General features: G+C 46.5%; 1 protein-coding gene across 1 annotated transcript in view; it reads left to right on the top strand.

The window, feature by feature from the left end:
- Positions 1 to 10,622: 10,622 nt before the first annotated feature.
- Positions 10,623 to 13,390, top strand: part of NOTCH1 (notch receptor 1) — a 119,385-nt gene continuing 116,617 nt past the window's right edge. The window contains 1 exon segment of the mRNA XM_068249128.1: positions 10,623 to 11,142. Coding sequence (XP_068105229.1) covers positions 11,088 to 11,142 — 55 coding nt within the window. The 5' untranslated portion in view covers positions 10,623 to 11,087.

Genomic DNA, 13,390 nt, shown 5'->3' with positions numbered 1-13,390 from the left:
AGGACTATGCTCCTCCCTCTAACTCTCCTCTCCTGATATACTCTGTGCTGCTGGAGGACTCTGCTCCTTCCTCTATCTAACTCTCCTCTCCTGATATACTCTGTGCTGCTGGATGACTCTGCTCCTCCCTCTATCTCTCCTCTCCTGATATACTCTGTGCTGCTGGAGGACTCTGCTCCTTCCTCTAACTCTCCTCTCCTGATATACTCTGTGCTGCTGGAGGACTCTGCTCCTTCCTCTAACTCTCCTCTCCTGATATACTCTGTGCTGCTGGAGGACTATGCTCCTCCCTCTAACTCTCTTCCCCTGATATACTCTGTGCTGCTGGAGGACTCTGCTCCTCCCTCTAACTCTCCTCTCCTGATACATTCTGTGCTGCTGGAGGACTCTGCTCCTTCCTCTAACTCTCCTGAGCTGCTGGAGGACTCTGCTCCTTCCTCTAACTAGCCTGATATACTCTGTGCTGCTGGAGGACTCTGCTCCTTCCTCTAACTCTCCTCTCCTGATATACTCTGTGCTGCTGGAGGACTCTGCTCCTTCCTCTAACTCTCCTCTCCTGATATACTCTGTGCTGCTGGAGGACTCTGCTCCTTCCTCTATCTAACTCTCATCTCCTGATATACTCTGTGCTGCTGGAGGACTCTGCTCCTTCCTCCCTCTCCTGATACACTCTGTGCTGCTGGAGGACTCTGCTCCTTCCTCTAACTCTCCTGACATAGTTTGTGTTGCTGGAGGACTCTGCGCCTGTGGGACTGTTGTATGATGTCCGGTGGTCTCCCGCAGACTGGTGGTGTGCAGTGTGGGAGAATATATAGTGATAATCGGATAGTGATTCTGTCTGAGGCTGACGCTCGGTAGAGGCCGGACTGGCCAGGTGGACAGTGCTGGAATCAGTCAGTGTAATTTATCGATTTCACTCTGCTGACAGCTGTATGAAAGTCATCAATCATCCCACACACTGCAGGAATTCGATAGACGGTCTGATAATGTCGCTGCCCTCTAGCTATGCTGTTTGTACAACAAGTTAGACAGTTTATATCTCCACCTCTATATATATATGGCATAAACTTCCTTTCTGCTGGCCGTGGGAGGACTGGGATATCAGCTTGAATGCAAATTGTATGCAACCTGGAAAGCTGATCAAATACACTTCCTGAAAAAGTGAATCTGCGTATTGCGATTCCATTCCTATTCGCTTGCAGATCAGAGAACCGAGGACATTTAATGCAAATTGTGCGGGTACATTCACTGCGATGCGATTGTGACGCTATTTTGCCACATTGCACACGTCATTTTAAGAGCATTTGCGCTCGTGTAGTAAGCATAGTAGAGCAGGGAAATCGCACAGCGAATCGCAGTAGGGTTAGGTCATTTGGAGAACGGGAATCAGAAGATTATCGGTAAGGGTTTGTTCACATCTAAAATCGAAATCGCTGACGGCAGCGATTTTCGAATTTGTGGGCGATTTTTTTCCCTTTTCCCCCTCCCGGCGCTCGTGTGGGCTCTGCGTGTTTTTTTACAGCGCTTTTCTAAAGCGCTTTTGCAGAGCGATTCTGCTTTTCTACTTCCTGACGCAAGTCAGGAAATGAACTCTTTGACCCGGAAAAGAATAAATACAATGTATTTATTATTAAGAACGCGATCGCCGGATAAAGCGATTTGTGAGCGTTTTGCACTTTTCCTATACCTTCCATTGTAGCAAAATCACCCCGAAAATGTTACAGGCACCGCTTTACTGAGCGGAAAGCGGACAAAACGCGCCGATATGAACTATCCCATAAGGATTTATTGCACTAGCGACTTCAGGGAGTTATTAAAAATCGTCTGCGCTAAAAAAAAAAACGCAAAACGCCCTAGGTGTAAACAAACCTTTATTGTCTGCCCAGGTGTTGAGTCAGATGCCCGGTGCGGATAGCAACCAATCGGCAACTATATAGAGAAAGGTGATTGGAGGCTATTAATGATTTGTAGTAGATCAGCTACAAATAGAGGTCATTTGAGCTCCGGGATTATAATTGGGGGAGGGGAGGGGGATGAAGTGTTAGGCATGGGGAGGGGTGGGGTTAGTGTACAGACTGTCGTTCGGGTGATAAGACTGATTTTAAGACCAGTCTTATCACCCGAACGACAGTCTGTACACACGCCCGATTTGGCGTGCGGACGACTTAACGACGGGACGTTCAAACGACCCGTCGTTTGCAAAAGTCTGACGTGTGTATGGGCCTTTAGGCATATGGGGGATAGTGTTAGGTGCCAGGAGGGAGGAGTTGTGTGAGCATAGGGGCGGGGTTAGTCTGTAGTAAAATATCAGTAATGTTAATTAACAATATTTTTACTAGTGGCACCACCCTCCGCCCAACACAAACGGTGGGGGCGCTACGCATACGCTGTCATGGGGCGGTGTGATTTTGTAGCGCATTTCCGATTTCCAGTGTGGGGCGGAGCCTCATTCACCGTCTCTGAGTCACGCATTGATGGATACGTTTTTGTCTTTATTAGGGAAGAGGGAAATAACAGACTTGGGATCAATGGGAGACTTGCGGAGGAACTTATTACACTTCCTGCAGACAGGCTCTCTGAGTTCCCGTCCTGCTGTCTGTTGGGTAAAAATAGTAAAAAAATTCAGGACACCCGCCGAGGACACAGAGGAGGCCTAAAAATACAGGGACGCTTCTGATCTATACATTGCATTATATTTTACCATTCTTTAAAGCTTACGATTGTACCTGAAGAGAGAAAATTCCCTAATTGATACGATTTATGGGAACAATCGATAATTACCTTCTGGTGATGACTTACGATCCCACAAATCTACTCGAATGATCGCATCTGAGGATAATATTCCAGGGCTGGATTTCCCATAAGGCACTGTAGGCAAGTGCCTACAGGCGCCATATGTGGGAGAAGCGGCTCCCCCTCCTCAGATCACTATGTGGCAATCCCACTTTCCCGATCACTGACCTCAGGAGCTTACACCCTAATCCTAGTCTCATGATTCTAAAGGTGCCCATTAATGGTACAATCTTTTCACCAAATGCACTCTTTTGATGCGATTTTTACATTCGAAAATAATCTGAAGGTAATTATTGTTCACATTTACTGAACGATTCTTTTTTTTTTTATTTGATCATAAAATCCAACCATCGGATCGATTTTATCCCATTTAGCAATCAACCAAAGACTCATTCCTTATCGATTGCCTTCATAAACAGCAACTTTTCTATACATTTTGATCATTAAAATCGCATCAAAAGAACGCATTGGTGAAAAAATTGTACACTTAATGGGCACCTTAGATTGTATGAGACAGTGATTAGAGTGTAATGCTGGGAATACACGGCTCGATTTTGAGCCATTAAGATGGCTCGATAGATAATTTCCGAAATGTCTGATCTCTGGCCCGATTGTTTCGCCGCTCAATTTTAGATTGAAGCGACTGGAAAAAGATAAGAAAAACGAGCGGAAGATAAGAGAACTGACTGTGGAATCGAGCAGCGAAACGATCGAGCGGGAAAATCGAGCCGTGTGTGCCCAGCATAACATTCTATGGACAGTGACGGCAGGGAGTTCAGAATATTTTTGCTTGGGGGTGTGGCCTGTATTCAGGGGCGGAGCTTATGGCGCCACAACGCCGGTGCCTACAGGCCTCTGAGTAGTAAATCTAGCCTTGGTTATCGGGGACCTTACGAGATCTGATTCGTTTCATGCAAAGCTCTGTGTAATATTTCGGCACTATTCACATCATATTTTGGTAATATTTTGTCACTATCTACACTTCGGAAACAGGACAAATAAATTGAAGGTATAATTTTTAGTAACTGTTCTGATCGTAATCAGGAGAAAGTATATGTGAGGTTTTCACTACAAACAACAATATTACTCATAGCGAAAACATTTCAGGAATGTCCATCTCGAATTTCACCACATTCACAAAACGCAGAAACGTCACTTTTCATTTGACAGTAACCATATAAACATCCCTCGAGGACGAGGACATTTCCCAGGTGTCAGACGGCGAGCGACAGTTCTCACGCTAATTCTTGCCCGGTTACCGGTCACAGATGGTCAGTGGACAATGAGATACTAATTATATCGGCTTGCATGCAAATGACATGCAATTTGTATGCAGGTTAGGGTTGGACCAATCAAAATCGACAGGAAGTTCAATTTCAAGATGCATATAATTTACATGAAATTTGCATGCAAGCCAGAATTATAAGATTCCCATTGGCAATCTCTATTATTGGATATTATATCTTAGGGCTCTTTCCCATTACCAGCATTTTGCGATTCGATTCTGATCGCTGGCGGATCGCATGGCGCTAGGTGCTGTAAAACGAATGGAATCCACAGCGAAGGCTTCCATTAGTGCGATGCGTTTGCAACGCAATTCTTCCCCCATCGCAATCACCGTCTTGACGCATTTTTCTTGTGATTGAGCTTTTTTATAGTAAGGCTGGGTCCACACTAGGTCCGGAAACGTATCCGTGGCTGCGTTTTTCAAACCTGATGAAAAACGGAGTCCCGGATACTAATGTTTATAATAGCAGCCAGCCTCACCCAAGTAAAAAACGGATCCGTCTGCGTTTGCAGGGATCCGTTTTCAAAACCTGAACGGAAGGTCCGGATCTGCTGCATTTTCACGCAACGGATCAGGACCACGGATACACGCAGGGGTAGTGAAAGTAATGAGAAAACGCATCTCCAGCTCCACAGGCAAAAAACGGATGTGAAAACGGATAGCCTGAGCTTTATGATTGGCCCAAAAAATCCTCCCACTCCTTCCTAATGATAGAGACGTTTTAAAACCTGAACGGAAACTGATACAAAACTGATGCAAAACTGATGCACTTTCATCAGTTTGCAGTACGGTGGGTACTTCCCCTGATCCGGACTGCAGTGTCCGTCCTGCAACCGGGTCTAGTGTGGACCCAGCCTAAAGCAGGAAAATCACATATTAGGCCTGGGCCACACTAGCTCCGGGTGCGGGACGCATCCGCGGTCCGGGCTCCGATTTTCAAAACCCGGAACGCAAACGGATCCGTGCTGCCTTTTTTGCAGCACACGTTTTGGATCCGCTTGCGTTTTTTGTTTTTTTTTTTGCTAGAGGGGGTAGCAGCCAGGACGGGGGGCTGCGGGCAAAGCGGCGGCCAGGGGGGTCACATCCCCCCCCCCCCTTGCTCACCTGGGTGCCCCCCGTCCCCGCTCCCCCTCCAGCTCGCATATAATGTAATAATTTGTACCTAATGAAGTTCGGCGAGCCGGGCACTTCCGCCCACACCGCTCGCCGTCACTTCCTGCAATGTCGCCCTCTGTATTTCAGTGGGCGGCATCGCAGGAAGTGACGGCGAGCGGTGTGGGCGGAAGTGCCCGGCTCGCCGAACTTCATTAGGTACAAATTATTACATTATATGCGAGCTGGAGGGGGAGCGGGGAGGGGGGCACCCAGGTGAGCAAGGGGGGGGTGGATGTGACCCCCCCTGGCCGCCGCTTTGCCCGCAGCCCCCCGTCCTGGCTGCTACCCCCTTCAGCATGGCGGCCCCCTCCTTCACCATGGGACACTGGAAACTGATCCGTTTCCAGTGTCCCAAAATGTCAGTGAAGAGGGAGGCCCGTTTCCCCATTGATTTTCACTACCCGTACGTGTATACGGGTCCGTGAAAAATGCTGCAAGTCCGGACTCAGCGTTCCGGGTTTAAAAACGTATTCCGCGGATCGCACGCGGATACGTTTTTAACTTGAGTGTGTGCTGTTCCTATTTTTAACATTGGTATCCGTGGCTACGTTTTTCGTCCGGGACAAAAAACGTAGCTACGGATACGTTTTTAAATTAAGTGTGAACTAGCCCTTAATTGTACCGCTATGCAATTTTTCTGCAATTCGGAATCGGCAATACACCCGACAGATCGCAGCAGATTCCCGGTAGTGGAAGATACAAAGAAACGCAATTGCAGCGCAGCCATACACGGCGTTGATTAATAGATTAGACAATAAATGTGATAAATATATTAAATGTAAAAAATCAATACCCTCTTCAACATTGTTTTATCGGTTGAACGTTGATCCAAAACGATCAATCCTATCTTAGGGCCCTGACACCGGAGAGCATTTTTACAGTCATTCTCATTTAAAAAAAAATCAAAAAACCTTCCATTGACTTGCATAAAAATCGTGGTAAAATTACAGCAAAATAGCCGCAATCATGATTTTTTAAAAAAATGACTGCGATTTTAATGCAAGTCAATGGGAGCGTTTTTTTATTTTAACGAAAAAGAAAAACGCCCTCCAGTGTGTCATGACCCTTAAGGTGCCCACTAACGGTCCAATTTCTAGCGAAAAATCGTTTGAGTGATCAGAAATTCTGATCGGATTGGTTGTAAATAATCTCTGTTGATGGGCACAATGGATTACGAAAGATTATAAAAATCCGATTGGATTTTTGTTGAACCAAAATTTGGATTTTCTTGTTGGTTGTGATTGATAGGAAGCAATGATCGGTTTGTTGATGGTGTAGTGAACGATTTCACTTCCGATCAGAATTTCTGATCGCTCGAATGATTTTTCGCTAGAAATTGGATCATTAGTGGCCACCTTTAGTGTGGCAGAAATCTTCTTGCACTTTGGATAGTGCAAGTTGGTAGATCACAGAAACGATAGACAGTGAGGAGATATAAAACAATCGTTTTCCTGATCTTCCAAAAAATCTATGGTGTATGGCAAGTGAAATGCTTTATTCCTGATAACTGTTACCAATAATACCTTCCCCCAGCTACGGACACCTCCACCATAGGGGGCCCCCAGCCAGAAGTAAAATTAAGATCCATACACATGCTAGATAAAAGTCAGGGCACACAATCGACCGATATTGCTCACATGAGATTTTCCAGCAAATATAAAGTAGTTTATATGGCGTTATTCACACAAACCGCTAATTGAACATTGCGAAGTGACATTCCACGTGAGACGTCCGCATGCTCTGGAACAATGTCGTTTGAACGACTTGTACACACAGACCGATGTCTGCCCAATAGTCGTCTGAAACTTAAATCTGTTCCATCATTCGGTGGACATTTCAAAAGTCTTTTATCTCGATTGTACAAGATTTAAAGAGACACTGAAGCGAAAAAAAATATATGATATAGTGAATTGGTTGTGTACTATGAATAATTACTAGAAGTTTAGCAGCAAAGAAAATATTCTCATATTTTTATTTTCAGGTATTTAGTGTTTTTTCTAACATTGCATCATTCTATAATATGTGCAGATTACACAACACTCAGCATTCAAAATGATTCTTTCAGAGCAGTCTGTGAACTAATGACCTCTCCTCTGGCAGAGAAAAAGAAAACACTTGAGATAATAAAAGTCAGAAGACAGCCCTCTCCACGACTTTGAAAGTCGTAGAGCTTAATGGCTTTTTTGCATAGAGATAACAACTGGAGTTTCTTAAAGCGGAATATAACCCTGCATTTCAACTTTGCTCTAAAACATTATTTACAGTATATTATATGCAACCAGCATTTTTTTTTTTACTAGACCAGCATTGGAAGGGTTACACAGGGCTTTAAAGTTCCTTTAGATTTCTGCAGACGCATCCGAAGCTGATAAGAGATACATTTTGTTTACAGAAATGTATCTAAGTGTTGAATGTGACTGAGAAGGAGCTTGGAGGACTGCCAAAGAGTGTGTAACTGTTTATCAATAGATACATAGAATGTAACAATCTGAACTTCTGCATATCTCTCCACGGAACTTGAAACGTCTGTGTTTAACCCTTCCAATGCTGGTCTAGTAAAAAAAAAATGCTTTTTGCATATAATATGCTGTAAATAATATTTTAGAGCAAAGTTGAAATGCAGGGTTATATTCCGCTTTAACTCTTCCTGTACTGGAAACAATTAGACTGATGTATCTGATCTTAATGTTTTATTTCTTAGCTGTACTACACATACAAATCATAATATCATCATTTTTTTTCGCTTCAGTGTCTCGGGAAAACACAATGAGATTTTAGTCCTAGTAGTGGCTGCAGCTCTGGCACTTTGAGTCCGACAGGATAAAAGCGCTATAGAAGTGTTTGTCTTCTTTTTTGTCTTTTTTTGGCAGATAGATGGCTCGATAGATAATTCCTGACAGGTCCGATCGGATTTCGATCGTTTTTTCTGATCGTTTTTCTCATAGACGTGAATGGATATTGATTGGAAAAACAATCGGATAATCAATTGGCCAGTAAATCTGCTGAAAAAAACTCATGGTGTATTCCCAGCATTAGTAATGTCAGGTTGGGTGCAGGGGGTAAATTTAGCTGCCCCCAGGGGTATTTGTACAGTAATGTGGACTTTATTGTCATTCCTACTGAGTCACCTTCCTGAGCTGACAGCGGCCGTGCGGGGGATGGGACAGGTCTCATGGCAGATGGTACGGCCAGACCTCCTATTCAGGGCGACAGTATGGGGTCTATACGTCACACGGCCTATTCTATAGATGTCATGGAGCCAATACAAACCCTCACATATCACGTGTTTGTTATCCTGTATCAATACACAAACGCCGTGCGGCGATTATTCTCCTGCCGATTCAACCAAATACGTCCAATCGTCCTGCGAACGATCCTCTGCACGAATAGCAAGTGCAGGTCAATCAATCGGGTACCACCTCCAAGTAGCAGTGGTGTAGCTAAGGAGCTGTGGGCCCCGGTGCAAGTTTTACACTGGGCCCCCAAGCACTGTATACATAACAATTGATACGGCGCACCAAAACCTTCCAAGGACAACCCCAGTGTCAGGCCTTATTCACATCTAAAATTGAAAACATAAGCGTTTTTTTTTCCCTCCCGGCGCCCCACTGCGCACTGCGTTTCTGGTAAAAGCGCTTTTCTAATCGCTTTTACAGAGCGGTTTTGTAATTCACTCCCTGACGCAAGTCAGGAAGTGAACTCTTTGACCCGGGAAAGAATAAATACAATGTATTTATTGTAAAAACGCCAACGCAATCACCGCATAAAGCGGTTTTGTGAGCGTTTATTGCTTTTCCTATACCTTCCGTTATAGTAAAAACGCCCCAAAAATGGTACAGGCACCGCTGAACGCAAAGCGGACACAACGTGCTGAAATTAACCTTCTCATAGACATTCATTACACAAGCGTTTTGTGGGCGATTTTGAAAATCGCCTGTGCTTAAAAAAAGGGCAAAAACGCCCCTAGTGTGACCGAGCGCTCAGAGGTGCAAGAAGGGGATGGGGAACAGTTTGGTAATGATAGGGCAGCATGGTGGCGTAGAGGTTGGCTCTCTCGCCTTGCAGCGCTGGGTCCCTGGTTCGAATCCCAGCCACGGCACTATCTGCAAAGAGTTTGTATGTTCTCTCTGTGTCTGCGTGGGTTTCCTCCGGGCACTCCGGTTTCCTCCCACATTCCAAAAACATACGGATAAGTTAATTGGCTCCCCCTAAAATTGGCCCTAGACTAAAATACTTACACTACATAATATAGACATAAGGCAATGGTAGGTTAGATTGTGAGCTCCTTTGAGGGACAGTTAGTGACAAGATATATATATACACTGTACAGCGCTGCGTAATATGTCGGCGCTATATAAATACTAAATAATAATAATCAAAGTAACTATAGAAGTGAAGTGATTATTCCCAGCACCAATAGAGAGCTAATATGGCCGTTGAGGGAGGGCCCTACGGGGCCCCTCTGGCTGAAGGGCCCCAGTGTGGTCACAGCCTCTGCACCCCCCGTTGCTACGCCGCTGCCAAGTAGTATAAGGGCTAGCTCACCCTGGCTATCAGCAAAGCGCTGCTACTGATGTATCCCTATGGATGCATTCACACAACAGAGTTTGCGATTTCGGTCAATTGCGCTGCCCACAAATCGCGATCACGGAGCAGAATGCAGGCAAGCGGTGCTCCAAGCCCTGTGTGAGCCAGACCTCAAGCCCCATCTACACGATACGATTCTTTCTGCAATTCCATTACATTCTATTTACGATCCGATTAAATCCGACATGTCCGATCGGGATTCGATTTACCAATGTTTGGCAATGGCAAATCGAATTGAATCGACCAAAGAATCGTATCGTGTAGATTGGGCTTATGGGTCATCTGCACAATCTGTACATAGTATTCAATATCCGTTGACCCTCATATTACAGGAAGGTGATAATATTGGTCAGTGATTGGCCAATCGTAATTGAATGTGTGTAAAAGGCCCCACGCAATTGGATGAGAAGTTTGTGATCGTTAAAGGAGAAAGACGAGAGAGTCGCTGCTCATATTAATCTGCTGCACAAGCCTCCCCCCTCCAGCAGCCGCCCGTGTCGCCCCCACAAGTCTTTATTACTGAGTCCCCCTCCCCCCCTCCTCCTGCAAGACAAAAGCCCCAAGATGCCCACAGGCGGCAGCCACAGCCGCCTCCCCACTGCATGCCTGGCGACTGCCCTCCACACTCCCATTCACATGCTAATCCGCCAGCTGCGGATCCCTCCGCCGGGAAACACAACTTTTCTGAAGTTTCTCTGCAAGAAGTAGTCCCTCCTCCCCAAGGCGGCGGAGGGGGACGGACGCAGCGCTCAGTCACCAGCTGCCGCGCGCCGCACAGAGCTCAGTCAGTGCTGGAGGGACGGAGTCCTGTGCGGAGGGATCCCCCAGCTGGATACATTGTAGCCTGTGTGCCGTGAGCTGCGAGTCCGCGAGGACAACTGGAGATCGCTGAGACCACACAGACGACCGCAGACGCGACTGATCGCTGCACTGATCGGCTGGACACGTGATTTTATTTTAGTGGGGTCTGGAAAAAAGTTGCCCTACTAGACACATCGTCACTACAGGGGACTCAGGAGATATTGTCACTGTAGGGGACTCGGGAGGCATAGTCACTATAGCAGACTCTGGAGATATTGTGACCACAGGGGACTCTGGAGACATTGTCACTTTAGGGGACTCTGGAGGCATTGTCACCATAGACACTTTCTCACTGGTTGGATCCATCCTTCTTCTTCTCCTGGTGGGACTGGAGCCATCACCCCTGTTGGGGACCCATCTGGACACCCCTTGGATCTATGTCACCCTAATTCTCCCAGGAGCAATGGGTCACCTCGCTGTGTCACTGCTGCTGTTGTCACTGGCTGTCCCCATCCAAGGTATGGCTGGGGGAAGAGTGGGATATGGGGGTGTTGTAGAAATCACTCCTGTCATTTACAGCCAGGCATTCTTGTCCCAAGAGCTAGCCATTACTGATTCCAGGTCTGGAGCTGGGCTGAAAGATGCCACTGGCTGAGAGTCACAGGGGGTCAGGAGGCACTGAGGGGACTTCTGAGGAGGACAAGTCACTTTGTGCATGGCCGCCAGGCACTCCTGTGTTTGTATGTTTTTCTTTTGTATTACAGATAGTTCAGAATTTCCTGTGACCTCTGTACTCTCAGCTTCAGAGGTGGGGGGTAAATAGGAAGCTGCCAGTCTAGTGTCTTCATCATTAGCAAGAGTCCATCCAAGAGGCTGTGTGTAGCCGGTGTCCCCTGGGGAGGGTTGCCAGGTCTCATGGTTGCTTACCTGTCTCGAGTCCCCCCTGAAGAAGGTTATGGTCTCTGCTGTACCCTTTAGTGAGGATCACCACATCTCAGGAACTTGGTGTGAGGGTTACTATGTCTTATTTTCCTTATTTGCTTCAGGTTCATACTGATGTGGCTCACCAACCTCGAGGTACCCTCTTCTAGAGGGTCCCTATGTCTCAAGAACACCCTGCTCAGTACCACCATATCTCTATTGAGGCTTACTGTGTCTTCAGTATTTCGTTCTGAGGGTCATCTTTTCTCAATAACCGGTGGTGAGGGTCATTTAATCTCAGTGATAGTCACTAAATTTCAGGTAGACTTTGTGGGTCACCATCTCTCTTGAGGGTCGCCACGTCTTTGGCATGTCCTGGTAAGGGTCATTAAGTCTCGGGCACACTTTGGTGAGGCGCCCGTTAGGTATGAACCCATAATTGTCCTCCTAACAACCTGTTATGTTTCGATACTTGAACACACGTGGTTTGTTTTGAATATCTTTGCATATCATTTATCTGGAGATACTTGAAGACTGGTGTGGTTGAGAAGCCCTCACCCCTATCCTTGCCAATGCAAATGCCACCTTCCCCGTGGGGTGCAGAAAAACTCTGGTGGACCCTTAAGCCTTGGGTTTTATTGTCTGTGGAACTTTAGTTCCAGACCTGTTATGTTGCTTCTGTGGACCTACTAATCCTGCAGCACCATAATACCAGGTGTCACCCCAATGGTCAGCCTGTCCCCCTCGGCCTGCAGATGAGGGGAATGCCTCTGTGAAATACGCTGGTGGAGAGATGTGAGGGGGGGGGGGGGGGGGGAGTTCAGATCACTTTCATCTGCCTGTGTCTTTTGGAAGAAACCTGACTGTTTTAGAGATTAGTGGAAAGTACAGACAAGAGCCTTGCGGTTGCACTATTAGCGGCTGCATTGTGTTTACCGTATGTAGCAGCCTCTGACACAGACCTGGGAGACAGCTCTGCGGACTGAATATAGTAGTGTCCTCATACATGTGGGGGCAATGTGGCAGAAGCATAAGGGGTTGTTGTTGTCAGAGTGTGTGAGATGGGGGGGGGGGGGGGTTGTAGTGTTATGTATATGGTAGAGCAAGTGTAAAAGGGGTGGGACATGGCGGTGTGAATTGTGGAGGGAGGGGGTGAAGTGTGGATATGGAGGGGGGGGGGGGCACTGGGAGTCTGCTGGGGAGTTGGCATCAGAGAGAAGTGTGGATTAATTGGGGGCAGGGCAGAATGTGGTGGGGGAGGGGGCAGGGGGGGGGGAGGGCAGGGCGAGAATAGATCTGGAATCGCAGCATAATAAGAATGCCCGCTAGTTCATCTCGCTCTGGTAGGTGTGTAGTGATGCCTAATGCAGGGGTTGAGGTTGAACTCTGCTGAGAGGTGGGCTAAGTTGGAAAATCTAAAAGGGAGACAGTGGGGAGATATCGGCGCTGAGGTGGCCGAGAGGTAGCGGAAGGTCATGGTTGACTTGGACATCTGCTCATGAGTTGGAGTATTGCAGGTTTTTTTGGAGTGGCTCCTTAACAGAAGGCTGTACTGGAGTATGTAGACTCGAGGAATTGTTCAGACCTGTCTGGAAGGGGGTGAAGAGTCAATTCTTTTGAAATATTTAAAAAAACCAACCTTCGCTCAGCAGGTGCCACGCTCGCCCAATCTCTAGCTCATCTCCTTATCAGTGGCCCAATATATGACTTTGATGAGGACCAAAACATCTTCCACCTCATAGTAGACAATATTTATTAGCTAAAGCCCAGCTTTGCTGGATCACTTAATCCAAAAATTTCATTTTGATGCTAATGGATTATGTGGTGACCCAGCAGAGTAGGCCA

This window comes from Hyperolius riggenbachi, chromosome 8 (genome assembly GCF_040937935.1).
Source record: "Hyperolius riggenbachi isolate aHypRig1 chromosome 8, aHypRig1.pri, whole genome shotgun sequence".
Lineage (NCBI taxonomy): Eukaryota > Metazoa > Chordata > Amphibia > Anura > Hyperoliidae > Hyperolius > Hyperolius riggenbachi.
Note: the sequence above shows the minus strand (reverse complement) of the source record. Positions and strands in the feature narration are given on the sequence as shown.